The sequence below is a fragment of the Taudactylus pleione genome, unplaced genomic scaffold (assembly GCF_031769625.1).
Source record: "Taudactylus pleione unplaced genomic scaffold, aTauple2 ptg000089l, whole genome shotgun sequence".
NCBI classification, from domain to species: Eukaryota; Metazoa; Chordata; class Amphibia; order Anura; family Myobatrachidae; genus Taudactylus; species Taudactylus pleione.
The window spans coordinates 793654-815812 of record NW_028284491.1 but is presented as its reverse complement, the minus strand read 5'-3'; the positions used below and the strand labels follow the sequence as shown (position 1 = coordinate 815812).

General features: G+C 44.0%; 1 protein-coding gene across 1 annotated transcript in view; it reads right to left on the bottom strand.

Annotated features, from left to right (window-relative positions):
• The window catches only part of ATP7B (ATPase copper transporting beta), a 119932-nt gene that overhangs the window by 19901 nt on the left and 77872 nt on the right, over positions 1-22159 (bottom strand). The window contains exons 3-11 of the mRNA XM_088469233.1: positions 19172-20378; positions 17978-18226; positions 16608-16771; positions 16148-16309; positions 15047-15123; positions 10781-10955; positions 7728-7961; positions 1236-1327; positions 677-804 (exon numbers count right to left, since the gene is read on the bottom strand). Coding sequence (XP_088325359.1) covers positions 677-804; positions 1236-1327; positions 7728-7961; positions 10781-10955; positions 15047-15123; positions 16148-16309; positions 16608-16771; positions 17978-18226; positions 19172-20378 — 2488 coding nt within the window. The remainder of the gene's footprint in view (positions 1-676; positions 805-1235; positions 1328-7727; positions 7962-10780; positions 10956-15046; positions 15124-16147; positions 16310-16607; positions 16772-17977; positions 18227-19171; positions 20379-22159) is intronic.

The window sequence follows — 22159 nt, the reverse complement described above, 5'->3', positions numbered from 1 at the left end:
GGAGGATCTCACAACAGGAGATTGGCAAATATTACACCTCTGGTGCAATAGGCTAAGCGGGAAAAGTAAGGGACCGCACCCGAGGCAGTAATGGCAAAGATCAAAGGGCCCAGACGTCGGGAGGATAAGCAGGCCGCAGCCTTCAAAAACAGCAGTCCAGGTCACCAATGACTACAACCTCACAAGGGAAGGCAATATCACAAATAGATGAATGTCTGCGCTAGTTCTGCTAATGTAGGAGAATTTATAGGATAGTTAGGCTGGAGAGCACACAAACTTGCATCCTACTACAATGTCTCTGACCAGGCCATGCCCCATATTAACAGTAGCATTTAATGACCCAATGCCCTGGGAGGGTCAGACAGAAGGATGGAGATAGCATAGGATGAAAACCAAGAGGGTGGAAGGCTCTGCTCATGAGAGCTTTCAGTCTACGGGATAACATATACAGGTTATAAAGAGGTGCTGGGTTCTTCATGTATATGGAATATAATAGTATAGTACAGTAAATAATGTGTTTAGGTGAATATTCTGCAATATATGTTACATCATGGTCTGGCCCCTCTCGTAGGCAGGCAAAGGCTACTTTCTTTTAGCCTCACCCCTGCTTATAACTCTCTTCCCTCAAACATCAAGTTCATCTTTGCCATTTAACTGAATTTCGCAAAATAATTACCGGTTATAAGAGACTCATCTGCCATAGATGTCCCCTCAATTACTTTCCCATCAACTGGAAACTTGCCCCCTGGTACAACTTTCACAATATCTCCTCTCTGGACCAATTCTACCGCCACCTGGTCTTCCCTGTAATGAGCAAAAGATGTGTAACCATCAACAATCTCTAATATTTATATAATTACAATGTTCCAGCCAGTGTAATGTACAGTAGGAATGGTTAGGTGGCAGCTGGAATGTTGAGACATCACACACGATTAATGTATGGTGTCCACAGAATGGGATTCAGCAATCATGCAGGATGTACCAATAATTGGGCCAAATGGTGCCAGATCGCACAGATCATTCTAGTTCTAAGTATGGATTTAGTCTATCCCATCATTTTAATAATAATCATTAATGTTATGCAGAAATGTTTATTTTTAAATTGTTTTCTAATGTAATGCAGATAAGATCACACATTCTCAGCATTGTGTGAAAAACTGGAGACCAGTAAACTGCTTGAACTAATAAATTAATCTCAGCAGAAGAATCTTTGCAAAGAACACGCAGGGGCTCACCTCAGGATGGAGTGATTTGGTCCAATAGTCACAACAGTCGCCTCAGTAGCTTGCAGGGATATGAGCTTGGCAAGAGCCTCCGATGTCCTACTCTACAGTACAAGGGAAGTCCTAATTAGAGTTTACAGTAATTCTGACAGGTTGCAAACAAAAATCATACAAGATACAGAGATAACTATTCTTTACCACAATGTTTGAACAACGTGTCTGTTGTTCAAACATTGTTAATATCTTATATATAAAATTCATTGGTCTGTTTGTTTGCCCAATTATGCATTTGGTCAACCCTGCACCGATTGGGATGATACTAATGCGAGGTGGTCTAGGTGGATCCTGGCCAGGTTTTAGAGGGTTATGGTCCCGGTCGGACCTCCTGTTGGTGTACGCTGGGCAGAACTTTGACCCGGGGAGCCTGTTCTGAGAATTCCACTGGACGGATTTGGACAAAAACTTCAAAGTGGTAACACTGGATTCCAGAAGACATACTAGGGGGTAGAGGGCCCAGTCGGACCTCCCATTGATGTACGCTGGGCAGAACTTTGAACTGGGATGCTGGGCAGAACTTGACCCAGGGAGCCTGTTCTGAGAATTCCACTGGATGGATTTGGACAAAAACTTCAAAGTGGTAACACTGGATTCCAGAAGACATACTAGGGGGTTGAGGTCTCAGTCAGTAGCGGTTCTAGGCCCGGGCAAGCCGGGCCGTCGCCCGGAGCGCCATGGTGTCCGGCGGGCGCTGGAAACGCCCACCCTCCCTCCCGGCGCTAAAGTGTTTATGAAGCTTCAGGGGGAGGGAGCGGAGGAGGGAAGGGGCGGCCACACAGGACGGCGCTGGGCGCAGCAAAGCCTAGCGCCGGCCCTGGTCTCAGTCGGACCTCCAGTTGGTGTATGCTGGGCAGAACTTGACCCGGGAGCCTGTTCTGGGCCTTCCACAGAATGGATTTGGACGAAAACTTCAGAGGGGTGGCAAATGGTCTCGGATGCATAATGGAGTGGTTGAGGTCCCGGTTGGACGGATTTGGACGACATCACATAATAAAACTTAACTTGAAGATTAAAACCCGGGCAACGCCGGATACTTTAGCTAGTTTAAAATATTTTATAAAACTGTTTAAGGCTAATAAATTGGCAGTTTTTCCGTTAGGGTGAAGATATTAAACTGTATTGCAAACGTATGGTTGCTGTTCATTTTAACATTATTTTCATATAACATTTACAGCACGATATGCCTGGCGGAAATGAGCCGTGCAACTCTTCTAGGGTCAGGCGTCTTTTTTTTGCCGAATCTGTCGCAATGCAATAGGACTAGGGCACAGCAGGAGACAGTGCTGATTAATTTGATATGTGACATCTGTATATCTGTGTGCGACTGAGACTGAAAATGGAATTTGGTGTGGAAAAAAAGCTGTGGCCCGCTGCAAATGGACCATGCTGCCTGAGAGGCTCGCACACAGATATAAGTGTCAAATATCAAACTAATCGGCATGGTCCTCTGGTGCTTCCTAGTTGCGTTGTATTGCGACTTCGACACATTTTCTGCAAAAAAAGATGCAAAAAAGACACCCTGCGCTAGGAGAGTCTCACGGGACCAGGCGCGACTGCAGCAAAGACAAGTGAGGACACTTACCTTAGACCAGGGACGAACAGACCTTTGGACTCGGTGACCTACTTTCAAACTTGAAAATTTTTCATGACCTACCAAGCAGCCACGTTGCGTGCACTGGAAAAGGAGGCATGGCATGCTAGAAAATGGGGCGTGACCTTGCAGCAAGGGGCGTGGGGACTATCCCGTCAAAATCGCACATTGACCCCCCACAATAAAATAACAAAAAACACATTGGGCCTGATTCAGAGCCGCTCGTAAGCGGCCGCTCGTTCGTTCTGACCGATGTTCGCACATCTGCGCATGCGTACGGATTGTAATACGCATGCGCGAACCAGTCAGTGCGGCCGAAAATCGTTTGTTTGCTATATAGCGAATGCCTGCTATTTTGAGTGACAGAGGGAGGCGTATGTGGGTGGTAACAGGTGCTTGAAAACGGGGGTGTGGAATTAGATCGCAGGCGTGCTTAAAGGTAAAAAAGGGCGTTTTAAGGGAGTGCATAATTAATACAGCAGCGTCATTGACCACGTCACTTGGTTTTTTTTTACCCCGAACTGATCGCAAAATAGCGAGCAGTTCATACGCTGTTCGATGTGCTCGATTAATCTAATAAATAGCGGACATGACGTATGATGTGAGCGGCCAGGGGGCGTATTTTTCAAAATTACAACCGCAAGTTTTGCTCGCTCATTCAGACTTAGAGGCGTGAACAGACCGCAATTAGCGAACGGTTCATTTGAATAGCCACCCCTTGTTTTAGAACGAACGACCGCAAATAGCGAGTGGCTCTGAATCAGGCCCATTGTCCCTCCACAAAAAAAAACAAAAACCTAGTGTCTAATTAAATTGCCTCAGCATCCCACAGAAGACTGACCTGACCTGAGAGAGGAGCTCCCAAGTACATCCCTGCCCTTAGCTGCGGGCAGCACCAGCAGCCAAGCAGCTGCCTCAGTGCAGGCCTGCCAGTCTTGATCAGTCCGCATTGCGCCCCATTTTGGGTTTGGAGCCCTCAAGCCGGCTCTGCCCCCGTAACTCGGCACTTTGGCACTGGTGCAATGGAGGCTGATTTTTATTGCCTACTGCGGTCACAGTGACAGCCGCGGCTTCAGTTCAGCGCAGCTGAGCTAGCCAATAAGAATCAGCTGGATTTTTATTGGCTGCTGCTGGACTTCCACCGTGATTGACTGGTCGAGTTCCCGTAGTTGATCGGTCAATCGCTGCTTTGGCCACCCCAGCATTAGACTGTTATTATTTGTAGACACAGTCGCATCAATAAACACTGTTTATAGAACCGTATGCATGTGTATAATATGAAGCTCACACGCAGCAGATAAATGATTATTCTATGGAGCAGCCGTTTCTATTCCATAACTGAGTGACATCACAAAGGCTGCTTATGATCTATGTCAGTCACATGACCAGCCTAGTCACCTGTGTCTCTGACTAAGGGCCTGATTCAGAGCCGGACGCTCTGACCAGAGCGCTCGCTCTGAATCAGGGCCCTCCTCCATTAAAATGGAGCGTCCTCCTGGACGCTCGTATAGCTGTGGGTGACCACCCACAGCATATACGAGCGTCCAAAAAGATGGTCCCGATGGTCTTGACCATCGCGACCATCGGACTTGCGACGGAAACCCTGCGGTAGGGTTTCCCAGCCACAAGCCCTGGAGTGATTTTGGCTTTATCAGAGCCAAAATCACTCCCACTGATATCACTAGTGATGTCAGTGGGGCCGGCTTCAGACAGCAGGCGTTCCCATGGGAACGCCTCCGTCTGGCAGGCACGCCCACCAAAGGGGGCGTGCTGTCAGTCACCATCGACAGCATGCCCCCTTTGGTGCGAGACTCGGAGCAACAGCTTGGCTGTCGCAGAGAGCTCCCTCCGTCGTGCGCATGCGCAGTGGGGAACTGCCGCTTGCGAGTGGGTCTGAATGACCCCCTAAATCAGCCAGCATTTCATCACTGCATGGAAGGATTTATGCGCTTTCTTACTGGAAAAATAAATAAATGCTCTGTAAACTTGAGCCTACGCTACAAGGAAGGAGTTTCAAATTCTTCCTATCAACTGTGACCAACAAAACCTATCAATGTTGTAATGTCAGAACTCACCAATAATAAAGTTATTTTGAATTTAAACTCTACACGACTTCTGAAAGCCAACTGATTAAAGCGGTGTCCTGCTTTCACTGCCAATTGTGCATTATGTACAAATGCATTTATGCAGAAGCAGGAAACCTGCAGACTATGGGCCTCATTTATCAATGAGTTTTATCATTCTCAACGAGTGATAAAAACCTGTTGCGTATGATAACTGGTGCTCCAGCCAATCAGCTCCCAACGGTCATTTTTCAAACAGATGACAGAGCTGATTGGCTGGAGCACCATTATCATACGCAACCAGTTTTATCACTCGTTGTGAATGATAAAACTCGTTGATAAATGAGGCCCTATGTATGGAAGACTATTTTACAAAGAACAAAACAACAATTTATAACAACAACATATCTGCCTATTCCTCCAGGATGTCAGATTGACTACTTTAAGTTGTAGTCTCAGGCTTGGTGCAAACTCCCCCTACACTATTACTGGGAATGTCAATCTAATGAAAATGGTTGTGCAACTCCTTTATGTCTTTCAACATTCCTTCGTTTTCATCCCATTTAACGTTTTTTGTAAGATAGATAGCTGTGCATCTTCTCTGCTCTGGGTGGATCGCCAAACCTGGATTCATTATGATATTCTTACTCTGTCCCGTAACTTGGAAAGTCTTGCCAGGCCACATTTTCACTTCTACTATTATGCGGCACAACTGATTTGAGGTCCTGAGAGCAGGATAATGATGTTGATAGGGTAACTGTAGGATGGAAGGATACTTAAATCATTTGTCCAACTTAGTTCAGAAACTGGGATATCCTCTACACATTTTTATAAATATTTACAGCTTCAACACCTTGGCGGCCCAGTTTCCAAGTGTCCCCCCTGTCCTGCAGGAGTCTCCCATTAAGAAAATGTTGTATACACTCAGCTCCCGTAGGACATTATCATGTTCCTATTCATGTGTGCACGCCCATCAGCAGATGATTTGCTGGGAAGCAGATTTGGGCCCTTTAGGTGATTAGTAGTGGGGTACTGTACTGTCAAGCCTTTGGGCATCTACTGCCTCTATAGGCTTTCAACAAATGAATTTATTGTCCGTAGAACATACTGTATACCACTCTGGTATGTTGGTGTAAGTTTTGGGTCGCTTGAATTCTATGTGCTTGCAGGGCTCATTCCGGCATTTACTTTAGGATAGTTGTACTGTTCGGGCCTTCTAGTCCGTTGTAATGCAGATAGTGTCATCCACCGGTGTCCCTTTGTCTGTACTGACACTTGTGGTATGCTCCATAGGAGCCCTGAATAAGAATATATTGGACAAATACACTAGGCAATATGTCCTTAATACCTGTACAATTGCTAAGGTCTGTGTGGCCCATTCATATATGGCCCCTGCTGGCCTGGAATTTAGAGAATGGAATGGATATCCCTGGTTAACGCCACACAAAATTATTTACCTAGCTAGGTCAGCAGAATTAAAATTTCACGTATCTGGTCCAAGTGGCTCCAATCGCCATATGCAAAAAGGAGTCCCCTGAGGTGGTGTGTCCTCCCTACACTTCAGTGACTACATTGTATGTCTATTGTGTTAATCTAGGGTTTCACTGTCATGTGTTGCTATGGCTTCCATCCTTAGCTGGCTCACTACCTGCTGCCGAGGTTCTCTCTATGGTGGATACTCTGCTCCTGGGTCCCCAGCATTATAGGCCCTTGAGAATGTAAGCTCTTGCGAGCAGGGCCCTCTACCCTCTTGTGCTTCTCCTTACTATATGTTCATCCACCTCTTACTCACCACTAGGACACCTAACACTTGGTGCCTATGCTTTGCTGCTTATGTGGGTGTTATGGCCACCTATGTATCAATGTATATTATCCATGTCCTTGTCCTTCATCGTATTGTATTTTACTGTAAGTCACTTTTTGGATATGTACCTTGTAAGGCGCTGCGGAACACTTGTGGCGCCATATAAATAAACGATAATAATAATAATAATAATAATAATACAGTGTAGGATTACTGTATATGTATGAGCTACGACATTTATGTTGCTTTTCCAGTTAATGTGTTTTTCTGCTGTTATTATGCTAGCGGTTTTTATACCTTTATCAGTGCTGCTTTTTTTTCCCCAATGTTATATATCGACAAGGTCATTAGATTCAGTTTGTTTTAATGTCTTTTTCTGTTTTTGATAGGTTTTTTTAAAAATTCCAGTACAAATTACTCAATTTAAAAAAATAAATGCTAGTTAATGCCTGCAAAGTTAACGCCTGAGGTTTTGTTAGCTATAATGTACAGCAAAGCACAGAACAACTCAAAGGCAAATCTGAAACCAGCAGTGGTCAGTCCCCCGTCTGTCTTTTCTCATTATCCAATAATATGTTAACTAAAATATGTTTAAATATCTTTAACCAACAGTCGATGCATAAAAAGAAAATAATTAGCACACAAAAAAATTTCCACCTATTAATTTCACTATATACACTTGTATAAATGAAAACCACATGGAGTGGAGCAGTTGACAAAAAAAATAAAATAAAGACTCTTTAAGCAATACTTGATACACAGCTCATGTAAACAGTTATATCAGTTTACAGGCAAGGATTAACAGTAAATAAGTACAGTAAGCTGATACACTAAATCCTATAAATCTGCTGTAATCGGCACATCATTATCCTGCCAACCAGTGTTGGGAATACCCACAAGCACTAGTAATGGTTAAACATTTCCAGAGATAACTGGGATTTGCAGAGATTTCCTGCTGAGCCCCTTTGGGACTAATCTAGCACAATTACCTTTGCTATGTGCTCCAGCCACCTCCCCAGAGAAATAAACATGAACAGCATAGGGGGTGTATCGAAGAAAGTCTCTGGGCTCTGCTGAGACTTCTCTGCTATGGCCACAATCAGGATACACACAGAGTAAATATAGGCGATGGTTGTGGCTAGGACAATGAGCACGTCCATGTTGGTTGCTTTGTGTTTCAGCGACTTGTAAGCCTGGACATAGAAGTACCATCCCCCAAAGGACTGTGGATCAGACAAGCATTACACTTTTAGGCAAAGTTTAAATCCCTACAATTATTCTGCATCTATAGAACAATTACATAGTTAATACATTATTTTCTTTACTGCCATAACTAGGACTTAGGGCCCCTGTACAAAACGTGACGTTGGGCCCTTACTGACTTCTACATATGGAACCACAGAGCAATAATAATGGGAAGGGAATATGTAGCTTCACCCTAACAGTAGTACTTAGAGCGGGGGTGGGCAATATGCAGCCCTCCAGCTGGTATTGAACTACAAATCCCAGCATGCATTGCAACATTTTTAGCATGGCCAACTAGCAAGACAGTGGCAGGGCGTGCTGTGATGTGTAGTTTTACAACATCTGGTGGGCCGCTTATTGCCCACCCCTAACTTAGAGTGTAGGGTATCACAGCACAGACCACGGTAAACAGTAACTAACAACATAAAGAATGAGCTAGCTGCAGATGTCATGGGGCCCCAAAGGGTTATGGCCATGATAATATTTCCACTTCCTTTAAGCAGCGCCAGTAACCAAAATAAAGTTTAATCAGGATTTGTGAGCACAAGATATGATTAAACTAACATAGAATAAAAGGACAACAGCCAAAGCCGGGATCCCTGAGCAGTAATCTTCTAGTAACTGGAGAAATAGCAAATAGTGCCAACAACTGCAAATACTCCAGTACAATCTCCCTCCAGGGCCCTCTGCGGATGGCAAGTCACATTCACGCCAGTCTAGATGGAGACAGGGGTACTCAATTTACTTACTCAATACAGTATAGGGGAGATATATCAAACCTTGAAGAGAGATAAGGTGGCGAAGTTACCCAAAGCAACCAATCAGCTTCTGACACTTCATAGACTGTGCTAGATAAATGTTAGAAGCTGATTGGTTGCTTTGGCCAACTTCCCCAGTTTATCTCTCACTAAGGGGGGTGTTCAATTAGGCTACGAAAAGTCAGAATCGGCAATAATTTATCTCAATGACGTCATTTTCGCCTACCTCAATTATCCCCGTATTCAATTTCAAAGACTTTTTGCAGGTTTGAAAAGTCTTTTAAAAAAAACGGGATAACTCTTCACCATGTTTTACATGACGAAAAAAAGTGCAGAATTGGGGTTTAGGGGTGCAGGCTTTAAAAAAATAGCCTGCATCCCTGGGAATAGCCCCTGAACACGAACCGTGTCAAAAAAAGGTAAAAAATAAATAAATAGGACACCCCAAAAAAATTATTTAAGTTTTGGGGTAAAAAAAAAATAAAATAAAATAAAATGGGGAACAGTGTTTAAAAATAGGGAAATAGGTTCAGGGGTGTTCTACAAGTATGCGGCAGGTGTTTTCTAGAATAGGCTATTAGCAGCAGGTGCATTTTTGCTGCATTTTTAAAAAATTAGTTTAGAGACTTAAAAATATGCTAGTACCCATTTTCATGTACCCCAAATTTGATGGGACCACTTTTAAAACTGAAAAAGAAAACCTAAGTGCTCTTCTGCATCACTTCTTCAATGTCGGGAAAAAACATCTGCAGCGGCTATTTAAAAATGCAGAACACATTCTGCAGGGCTAAACGGGGGTACCCACAGTGATCCCCCATGTCTGGACATCATTAGGGGGGGTCCCAGGATGAATTCCCCAAAAATTCCCCTATTTTTCCAGATACTTACCTTTCCGCAGGCTCCTGTTTTCGCCGGCTCCAAATTGAGTACAGGGATAAAGCGGGCACTCACCTGATACTTTATCCCCAGAAAAGCTCCGATGTGGAGCAAAGTCCAGCACGGACTTTTCGCTCCAATATTGATGACGGGCCAAAGGCTTGATACATCTCCCCTATGGCCCCTATACACTATCATAATGTAATTTAAATGAATTTTAAAATATAAAGTATAGACAATCTGAAAACTCTGCCAGAAGGTCCATTGTGCCTGAGAGTATCGGTGGCTGCTCTGGGCATCCCTTGGTTTCTCAGGATGGGCTGCATAGACTCAGGAAGTCTCATAGCGGTGCTATTAACAAACCAAGCTGTGGCTACTGGGCCATGTAGCCCCGCTACAGTGTAGGGTCACCACAAGGTCCTGATAACAGATGCAGGGCTGAGTCAACCATGGTATGAACAGAAGCCTTAAATCCTAGGCCATCCCTGGAAGTCAGGGTGGTTGGTAGCTATAGTACTGGAGATTGGGAAATAATTTGGTGTGAGTGACTATGTGGCAGACTCTGCACTGCTTTTGGGTATTGAATCAATTTGAATTTCACGTACATTTTGTAAATTGAATCTCTAAAAACGATGTATTCTTACCTCTGAACTGGGAATAAAAATTATGTGAACTGATTTTCAGAAAATAAAACTAATAGTATATTGGAAGTTAATTGTTACTGACACAATAAAATGGTAAAACTCTGTATATTTTTTTTGGGAATGTTTCTTAATACAACTTCAGGAATTGAAAGTGTCTGTGACCCCTTATAATAAAGCACATTGCGCTGCATATTGTGTACCAGCCTGGAAGGGATGGGAGGCACAGGCATGATAACACAGCAATAACACTAAGGGGTCTATTTATCAAGCAGTGAAAAGTGTGGAGAAGTAAACCAGTGGAGAAGATGCCCATAGCAACCAATCAGCTTTCAAGTATCATTTATCAAGTACAGTCTATAAAATAATAGGCAGGAGCTGATTGGTTGCTATGGGCAACTTCTCCACTGGTCCACACTTTTCACTGCTTGATAAATAGACTCCTGAAATCCCTATATTACTTACAGTCTAATTTAATCTTTGTCCAATATGTCAGGAAAACACACACTGCACATACTGTACCTGGACTAGTGTACAAAGTATAAAGAAGACGAGGTTCATGATAGATAACCCGGGGATTATGTTTTGGTCCAATGCTGAAGGGGCATGGTGTTTATTGTGAGTAAATAACATGTAGATCATGATGGAGATGACAGGGATCCCAAATATAAGACTGCACAAGAAGGAATTTCTCCACCTGTAATTCAAGGGAAATATTACGTATATTTGTACTTACACGAACAGCCACGTCCCTCATTGGCGAGTATGGCCAAAATTAACATTTCCTGATACGTAGTATCAGCAGATACAACTGATAACTGTCAGTTCTATAGCAAGCAGTGACTTTTATACCAAAACTGAGTTACATCACAATCACAAAGGCTGTCTGTGGTGTAAGCCAGTCACATGATCAGCCTACTGAAGTGGTAAATATCAACCTGCCTCCATTTCACCATTGATATCTATTTATATCAGTGTTTCCCCAACTCAATCCTCAGGGTGCGCTAACAGTGCATGTTCTCCAGGTCTCCTCATAGAATCATAAGTGAAATAATTAGCTCCACCTGTGGATCTTTTAAAATGTGTCAGCCAGTAATGAATACACCTTTGCACCAATTAGAAAAAAATGGAAACCATGCACTATTAGTGCTCCCTGATGAATGAGTTTTGGAAATACTGATTTACACAATTATCTAAATCTATCCATTAAACATTATTTTATACACCATTTAGGTTAAAATAAGCTTACCTTACACTTAGATACAGCTGATAAGTGGCCGTTCTATAACAAGCAGTGACTTTTGTACCAAACCTGATCGACATCACAAAGGCCGTTTATAATGTGACCCAGTCACATGAACAGCCTACTGAGGCGATAAATCTCAACATGCCTGCATTTCACTAAAACATATATCTGTCCATCTCCATTTAACATAATTTTCAGAAAACATTTAGGTTAAAATAAGCTTACCTTACAGTTAGAAGTCATATTAGCAAGGGCGTAGCTTTAGTAGCTGCAGAGAGTGCGGCTGCTACATGGCCCAGGCAGTCTCTGGGGCCTGGCCCCAGGGCTGGCGCTACCATTAGGCAGCTGCCTAGAGCGCCGGCCACTGGAGTGCGCCGCTGGTTTCATTAAATGTAGTGCAGACCGCACATAAGTGCAGCCCACACTACACAGTAACAAACACACCACTGGCGGCTGTGTGTTTGTTTTAGCAGCCGATGAGAGTCAGACAAGCTCTCATTGGCTGCTGCGCCCACTGCCGGAGCCGGGCTGGAGCTCACTCATGAGCTCCACTTTCCGGCTCCAGCAGTGGGTGAAGGGAGAGACGTCATAGCAGGACGACGGAGGAGCTGATGGCGGCGGGCACAGGAACGGGGATTCAGGTAAGTATAATGTTTAATGTCTGTGTGTCTGTTTTACGTGTACGGGGCACTGCATAGGGGGGACCACTACTGGTGGAGCACTGTATAAGGGACTCTGCATAGTTGGGGCCAACTACTGGGGCACTGTATAAGGGGCACTACTGAGGGCACTGCATGGGAGACCACTACTGGGGGCACTGCATAGGGGGGGCCACTACTGGGAGCACTGTATAAGGGGCATTACTGGGGGCACTGTATAAGGGGCACTGCATAGGGGGGGCCACTACTGGGAGCACTGTATAAGGGGCATTACTGGGGGCACTGTATAAGGGGCACTGCATAGGGGAACCACTACTGGGGGCACTGATTAAGGGGCACTGCATAGGGGGACCACTACTGGGGGCACAGCATAAAGGGACCACTACTGGGGGAACTGTATAAAACAATCTACTGATAGGATGATGTCACCGTACACACTCTTCCAATCTTTGGCAGACCAGCTGCCACTCACAGGCAAGGGCGTAGCTACAGTTTTTACATGTTGTCATTATGGGGTATTGTGTGTAGAATTTTGAGGACAAAAATGAATTTATTCCATTTTGGAATAAGGCTGTAACATAACAAAATGTGGAATAAGTGAAGCGTTGTGAATACTTTCCGGACGCACTGTATAAGCTCTTCCACATGCTTATTTATCATTATTATTTTTTTTATAAAATAATGCGAAAAAGGCTGTTTTATAACCATTTTCGCATTATTTTAGTATCACCGAAATGTATGAAAGGTCAATTGTTGGAGAATTCGCAATATTCTCCTCCAAGCCCTTAAATTAAATTTTTTTTCGTAAACAGATCGCATTTCCTATACTTGTAATGGCAAATTCGATCTGTTGAAATTAGAATGGGTACGGGATGCTGGCGCTCGAGATCCCCGCGGTCAGAATCCTGACGCTGGAATCCCAACAGGGCTAGAATACCGACACTTGTCGGTCAGTATCCTAACCCTCCTCCTCTCCCAACCCTAACCCTCCCTCCCCGATGCCTGACCCTAACCATCCCCTCCCCGCACCCTAAACCTTCCCCCTTAGTGTATATCCCTCCTCCCAACCCCTCTACTTACCTTCGGGATTCCGGTGGTCGGGATGCCAGTGCCGGGATTCTGACAAGTGCCGGGATTCCGGTGTCAGCTTTCTGAGAGCCAGAATACCAGTGGTCAGGATATTGACCGCATCCCGTTGAAATATACTAATGATAAATTGTAAAATAATACTGGAGGGAGCATTTCAAATATAATGCCATCTTCAGATGGCGTAGAGAGGCTCCCATAGTGCAGCAGATTCAATAAATGTGCTTTTGCAGGCATTGAGGGAAAGATCTTTGCAGTTCCCTCCTCCACTCTCCTCCTCTCTCCTGGGGGTATATTTACTAAATTGCGTGTTTTTTATAAGTGGAGATGTTGCCCATAGCAACCAATCAGATTCTACTTATTTATCTAGCACCTTCTAAAAGATAATAGCGAGAATCTGATTGGTTGCTATGGGCAACATCTCCACTTCTAAAATCCCACACTTTAGTAAATATACCCCCTGCTGTGGAGTGAACAGCACAGCCAGAAGAGTCCTAATCGTGCTTTGTATTGTGCTGACCTGTCCATTCCGCAGCTTCCACTCACACCCGAGTATACACTGCAGCCTCCACTCACACCCGAGTGCATACTGCAGCCTCCACTCACACCCGAGTGCACACTGCAGCCTCCACTCGCACCCAAGTGCACACTGCAGCCTCCACTCGCACCCGAGTGCACACTGCAGCCTCCACTCACACCCGAGTGTACACTGCAGCCTCCACTCGCACCCGAGTGCACACTGCAGCCTCCACTCGCACCCGAGTGCACACTGCAGCCTCCACACATTCCGCCAATGCTGGGGCTGCCGGACTCTTGAGCTACTGCGTATGTGCAGATCAATAACAATTGCGAAATTCGTGTGCTGCTTTTTCGCCAGGACAGAGCTTTCTCGCAAGCACTGTCCCGGCACCTAGATTTTGATACATTCATGTAATAGAATTTTAAATATTGCCATGCGAATTATGGTAAATAGGGGTCCCAGAATCCAGTATTATCAGTATGTGACTTGTCTTCTTCTGCAATCCATTTGTGTACCAGACCCAGCTAGATGATCATTCTTTGTACCTGCACCAGCACGCCTGGAGGCACTACATAGGGATATAACCTTCCAGCCCAAATCTCCATGCATGGTTCACTGGTGAAAATCAGTGCTTCACCAAGGAAGTACCAGCCTTCACAAACATAAACTGATCTTATATAAATGTGGCTGGCCCAGAGCTGATCTAAGCTACAGCTGTCTCTAGCTGCTGCCTGCATGCATTGTGATGTCACAATGCAGATCACTGCCCTATATAAAGAATGCCCAGCTACTGGCAGCCATTTTGTGGTGACATTTTGTCCTACACTGATGCTCTCTGAGCAGTTCCTGGTTTACAGTATTTATGTGATTTTGGATAATGACTACTGATACGGACTTTGGATTACCTCTTCCAATAAGGTCCTGAAGGGCAACATCTTCAGAAAAAGAATCTGAATAACATCTTCAGGTAAGGACTCAGACACCTCCCTCCATTTTATCTGTAGTTTTTAATTTAGAAACAATGAATAAATCACTGCCAGGCTTTTCTCACCAGAGTCTTGCTGCAGGGCAACTGCTGCCAGGATTAGGGAGACTGCATATTTTATTAGAAAATATATTTTTTCATCTATATAATACGTGAGAAATCTGTCTGTCTGTCCATGTTTTTGTCCTTTATGCACGGCCACATGTCGGCATTACAACCATGATAGTGACAGTCGACCAAATATACCACACCCATCTATTCACATACATTGGTTACATGCTTATACACTTACTGTCTTATTTCCTGTTTATGATCCAGGTTGTGATCTGTTGGATCTCTTTTACATAAAGAAGCTTGAAAACCAATACCCTAAAAATAAACATATAATCAAATAAAATATTTTATTTAAAATGGGATAGGAAATGGTTGTTTCCAGCTCTCCCTACATGACCACTACATGTGAACTGTGATTCTAAATTGCTGGTACAGAGATGATTGATGCTATGGATGCAACATTACAAAAATCTAAATATGAGAGAATATGAAATAGGATTAGAGATCGTCAATGTAGAAGTTGCATAATTCTAGATTCTACTCCGAAAATTATGAAAATTCATTGTCTACATATTTATTGCAATTAAAGAAAGGGGCTGAGCTGTGGAGTGAATAAACCATATAAAAAACACAATATTCATAACATTGACCCAGTTAAACCTACAATATTAAAATTAAAAAGCCTGATACCGAGAACTGTTTTTTTTTCCACTAATCCACTATCTGCTTAGCTTATCGCCATTATGGTTTTTCTTTTTCCCTGGCACAGGCAGAATTTTCCTCAAAAGTGGCAATAGAACGGTAGTTTCCGGTAAATACACATACTGCATACATAGAATTCCTACCCAGGACCCTGCTGTGTATGTAAGTATGGGGCTGATTCTGGGTCACTGTAGGGCTAAGGCGTGGGTTAGTGCGTCTGTAAGCGGAAAGTCATGCCACCCAATCGCCAGCCGCTGCAACAGATATCATTAGCACGACTCAGAAACGCACAAAACTTTTGATACACGCCCACAACACTCCCATAAGTCAGGGCGATTAGGTGCGATCGCATTGTCACCACCTGCCTCAACATGCCCAATTTCACAAACAGACAGTTCTGCCCGACTCAGAATAGGAAAGAAAAACGTAAACATGCGTAAATTCATATCTGCACAATGCGCTGTGTGCAAACACTCGCCGTTAGCATCTGTGCATAGAGATCCGCCTGACTCAAAGTCAGGCCCTATGTGCGTTGGCCAGGAAAAATGTTTCAGCATTAGGGGGTCTATGGAGTTTTATGTGAAGTTTATGTACATACAGCTATTACTCCTTCCATAACATGTTATATTTACCGTACCTCAATAACTTGTATGATGTCTCGTGGACCAATAATTTCTGGATCAAATTTGACTTGAGCTTTGCAGGTGGAAAGGGCCACAGAGGCCTGTAGGACACCTGGGGTTCTCCTTAGCCGGGACTCGATGTTGTGAACACAAGATGCACAGGTCATCCCTGTGACCTACAGGGAACAAAAGAGCATCAGAATAGATAGTAATGCACCACATATGGGAAGTGAGCTGGGTCCATCTCGAGAAGGGTTGGAAATAATGTACATGGCGACAGCATTGCCTATCCATCATTAGCATGTAAATGAAGCAAAGCTCATATGCCCCTGTGCTTATAGGCTTACATATGAAGGGTAAAGCGATAGCCTCACTTACGATAAAAACCTAAAGATGAACTTTTATGCTATTCCAATAGATTTAAGAGGAGCGGGCGCTGGAACTATAGTGACAAAGGTTTACATATATACTCACTACAAGCTCAATGCTGCCATCTGTAGCTGTGCAACCTTCCAAAACCACTGCTCCGAACCCCAGGTTTTCAATCAGTTGTGCAATTTCACTTGGCTCAATTCTGTCCGCTATGTACTTGACCTCGGCTTTACCAGCCATCAGTGCCACAAGCACCGAAATTATACCTACAGAGTGAGATGCATAAATGAGTAAAATGAGCATTAAACACACAGGAACTAAGTTAAGAAATGCATTGGATGCACGTTGCAAACAGCTTTGGGCAGGCACATCTATACGGCTCACCTCACACTCTACACACTAGTGATAGGATTTCTGTGCAAAAGTATAAAAACCACCTCGAAGGTCCACTCCTGCCATTCAAACTTTTCTGCTTATCACTTATAATATTGCCAGACTTTGCATCATTTGTAACTTAAATTAAGCATGATAGTAAGGGGATTTTAAGATGGTCTTCATTTTATGTGGATCTTTTCTTTAAAGCTATTACATGAAGTATTACTAGAGAGACTGCCCAGTTCCTCCCCCCAATGCAGTTTTTTACAACCAGCTAAAATAGGAATGCTCCACTAAGGGAATTGCAAGTAACATTTTCTATTAAGGTCAGCTGAATTAGGATAACCCACAGCCACCGCTTAGAAAATATAGCCCCTTGTGTCTTTAAATGGAAAGGTCTACACTAAACCAGTGTTTCCCAATCTCGGACCCTCAAGGTGAACCTCCCCTTCCCCAAATGACTGAGGCACACTTCCCTACCCACCAGGAATGACAGGGAGGCTCCCGAAATTCAGGTGGCGCTCTTAGCTGCCTGGAAAAGTGTACAAGTCTTCTGGAGGCTGGAGCCGAGTGAAGTGGATGGTACAGGCAGCTGTTGACACAATTTGCGCTGAATTGCATAATTGTGGCTCTGCGTCTTGCTTCACAATTCTGTGACATCATGCCCCCAGACCTGCCGCGCTACGCCGTCTGCAGTGCCAATCTGACTGCCTTCTTCAGGAGGGGGCAGCCAAAAGGTCGGCAAATATGGACTGAGGTACTTAATCAGTCACCTGTGCTACAGCTTGGATATCCTTAAAATCAGAACTGTTTAGGGCTTTGAGAACCGAGTTTAGGAAACACTGCACTAAACTAAAAACAGCATTTGTATGAATATTAGGGATGCTAAGGATGACATTTTGTTGGTGTGGGCTACATCAACAATTTCTTACTATAAATTTGTAAAAAAAAACATACAGAATATACATGTACAGTATGTATACTGTATATTAATATAAATAATATTAAACAGTTCTTTAAATATAGTAATAATAACACATTCTGTGACACTTGCTGGTCCACTGTCAATGACATGATTTACATTACAAATCAGGTACCATCTTTTTTCTTCAGGTTCCTCTCAATGTTGGATACACATGAAGCGCATGTCATCCCTGTGACCTGTAATACGCATTTCTGCACTGTAGTCTGGTCCTTCAAAGGGATGTCTGGGTGAGGCTTCTTAGGGAGAACATCTAAAATATAGTCGTGGCGGAGATTTAAATTCTTGGTCAGATCTGAGAGATTTTTCTTTGCTTCGGGTTCTGTGGAGCTCGAGTAGTTGTCGCCGACAGGTAACAGGGAATCTGCAATGCACACAAACACATATATTACATATTACTGTCAAGATTACCAATGATACAGGTTCTATGCACAAAGGTGTCCTTTTTAGTCCATCTTTCCACCACTATGATTCAGGTTGCGTATGGGGAGACAGACACCCACAGAGAGATTAATGATTTTTACAGCGAGATGCAGATACCTGATTGAAAGTCTTACGCAAGACTCATTGCGTGCTTAAAAATAGCCATGGACCATACTTTGCCTACCCAAGGAACGTCTGGAAGGCTCCCGAAAATTGGGTGCAGCTCCTGGCCGCCCACAAGAGAAGGCAAGTCTCCTAGGTTAGCTGCCACATAAAGTACTCACACCCAGTCGTGCCCACTTATTGAACGAAAGGGGGGCGCTCCGGGGGGGCTGATGCATCATAGTATCCCCACCCCGTGCTTTACAAAGCAGGTAATCAAGATCGTGCAGCCCCAACCCAGCACCGGCGGGTTGGGGCTGCACGGTGGGCGGAGGTGGGTCTGGGGGCATGGTGTCACAGAATTGTGAAGCAAGGGGCAGAGCCACAAAGAATGCAATTCAACGCAAATTGTGCCATGGACTACTGATCATATTCATAGTCGGCTGCACCAGCTCTATACATACGCTTGGAAAGCAACTATCATCATGATCACCATGGATCTACACCAGTCCAATCCTGGCCGAAAAAAGATCTGTTAGTTACTGCCGCATCTTTGTGTATACTTACCTCTGAATAGCCCACAATTCTGTCTGTTCCATTACGCCCATTTAACCGCAAGTGGAGATCCATCCATCTTATTTCTATGCCACTCTGAATAGCTCCAATGAACGCACGTTTGCCTTGACGGCCTCGGACATCTAAAACTCTACATAACTAAGCTTTTGTGTATGTATAAAGTGTGATTATATGTTAGAATTATGCTAAATTAATAAAATGCACATACCTGAAATAAGTGTAGCATCAAAACCCATGTCTTCTATTGCAGCTCTTAATTCTTCAGCATTCGTGTCAGTAGGACTATAGTAAATTGTTCCCACCCCTCCGGTTAATGACACAGAAATGGACTGTACCCCTTTCCTTTGGGAGATCATGTTTTCAATTGATGAGACACAAGATCCACAGGTCATTCCCCCAATACTGATAAGGCATTTGTTGGTATCGGCCAGTTGTCTTTTTTTATGGGATAAGTGCAAGCTAGAGTTTGATCTTGATGCAGAGCTCAGATCTCCCCCCTCTGGAAGGGTAACCTTAAAATTTCCTGGAGGAAGTTCTTCAATTGCTTTTTTTAAGAATAACAGGTCAGTGATGTTTTTGAAAAAACAAACTACAGCATTTTTGTTTTCAAGGGAAACTTTGATACTCTGGACACCAGGTAGGTCAGATGTGGATCCTTCTATATTGTTCACACAAGATTTACAATGCATCCCGTCTATACAGATAGTTATTTTCTCTGCGTTGCCTGCCGTGGCAGTTCCACCAGTGTTTGAGGCTTTGTGTGGAGTAGAGATGGTCTGTAACTGTGCTATGTCAATTGTTCCAAGCTTTGATGTATCTGGTTTGCTTTTGATTGATGCCACAAATCCCATATCGTCTATGAGTTTCCTCAGCTCTTCTGGTTGAATGTAGTGTGGATAATACACAATCACAGCTTCCTGGCTGGCTAGGGACACCTTTATCTTTTCTACTCCCTGAATTTTCCCAATTTTCCCTTCGATTGTGTTAATGCAAGACTGACACGTCATGCCCTCTATTCTGATCTTGACAAGATCATCTTTATAAGGTGTTCCTTTTGTAATTGTTGAAGTCTCTTCATACTCTTGTAGGTTTGTATCAAAGCCCATGTCTTCTATTTCCTCACAAATCTTCTGAGGGGATATTTCTGTAGGAATGAAGTATACTATGGCATTGCCTCGGTCCAAATACACCTTTATGCTAACGATGCTTGGTATTTTGGAGATCCTTCCTTCAATGGACTGAACACACGACTGACAAGTCATTCCCACTATTCCCACCACGATGGACTTCAAGTCAGAGGAGAAGTGGCTAAGGTTGTCAAGGCTACCTTCATAGCCCTGGTTGTCGAAAGCAAACCTTGGCTTTGTTGACGCTGGTGCATGGTTACTCCTGGGAACGCCATAACTTGAAAAAGTCTAAAAACAAAAGCCAAATAAATGTTAACACTATAATTCAAACAAGAGTTGTGTCAGGTCACTATTGTAAAAATGGTCTGGAATCTCTGCAACCCAAAGGGGCTACTCTGCCAAGTAACCATGTTTTCCCTGAAGTTATATCAACTTCCTCATTGAAGACCTGGAACTTGAACGATTACCTGGCTGTAAGAGACTAATTGCACAGTATGGCCTAGGTCAAAACCAGGAGCAGAATATTAAAACACAAGACAGAGGCAAGATCACACTACAGACAGGGGACAGGCTACATGGCACAGAGTAAGGCCAGTACAAAGCTGGTCACACAAACAATTTGCTCGAAACTGTGGCTGTTTTTCATAGATTTGAGCAATTTGTGTGTCGAATTAAAATGTATGTGTGATGAAACTGAGGTACAACATAGATTTCATCTGTGTCTTTGATCAAGTGAAGGTCCCCAATGTATAACACACAATGGGGCGGAATATGAGTCTCATGCAAAAGCATTTGCGTCTATTGGCGCTCGCCCGCCTGGAACTTTATGCAAATGCTGCTGCAAACTCTTTCCCCTGTGCAGATCCGTTTGGCCGAATATGCAAGGTCTGAGACACCCACTCAAGGCACGCTGCTCTACTGATTGGTGCAATCTTATACGCCACCATTGGTCACAGTCCTATGGCAGGTATAGCTTTTCCATCGGACAATGGCCTCCTATAACTTTGCGTGTGGGAACGCAGCCACTTGAACTGACATGCCCGCGACACTCCATAACTGCCCGCAGCACTCCCATAACACACCTACTGAACAGAACATATTTGTGCGCATTTCTAGCCACATTCCAGTCACCGCCCAGGAACCCACAACACTTTTCCATAACATTTCTGTGTAGCATGAGCCGTTGGAGTTTCCAAAAATTTCACTCACGCAGAGTTGGAAAAAATTGATAAAGTACGTGAACATCTGCATTTCCTGCGGTCCTGAATCAGGCCCAATATCATACTTAAAAAAATACAAAGGAACTAGAACATCTGCACACCTGGATAGGTGGACAAGTCTCCTGGGGACTGGCGCCACGGCCGCCCACTTCCCCAGTGAAGTGGGCAACACAGGTGGCTGATGACACAATTGTGGATGAATCGCGTCATTGTGGCTCCGCCCCCTGTTCCACAATGCCGGTAATCTAGGCATTGCACAGCAGGGGCGGAGCTACGATGACGTGATTACATCATCACACCCCCAGACCACCCTCCTCCGCCGAGCCCTACCCCTGGACCTGCCCACCTCCGCCGAGCCCCAGCCCCCCCTGCAGTGCTGACCAGGCTGCCTCCTCATGGGGAGCTCGTAAACATTTCCCCACATCTCCATACTAGGCATGGCCACCTGATAAGTTCCCACAAGCTCAGTGCAAACAGAACATCTCAAGCAGACCCTGCACGCCATTGTAAAAGCAAGCAATAATACCATCTGTTTGCTTCAAACACTGCTATAAGTATAACTTATAGCAATTTTATATTCTGCCCACAGACCACTGTCCCCATAATATACTATAGGAACATGATCAAATACAATTAAAGGGACCGCATGAGAAATTAGTGATTTCTCTGCAAGAAGCAGTGGTAACCCACTTGTCACATTACTTATTAACATTTATATAGCGCACATATTACGGGGTGCTTTACAGAGAACATGAATAATTCACAGCAGTCCCTTTCCCAGTAGAGTTTACAATCTAAATTCCCTACCACATGTGCACAAACACACATACACTATGGATTAAGTTTAGT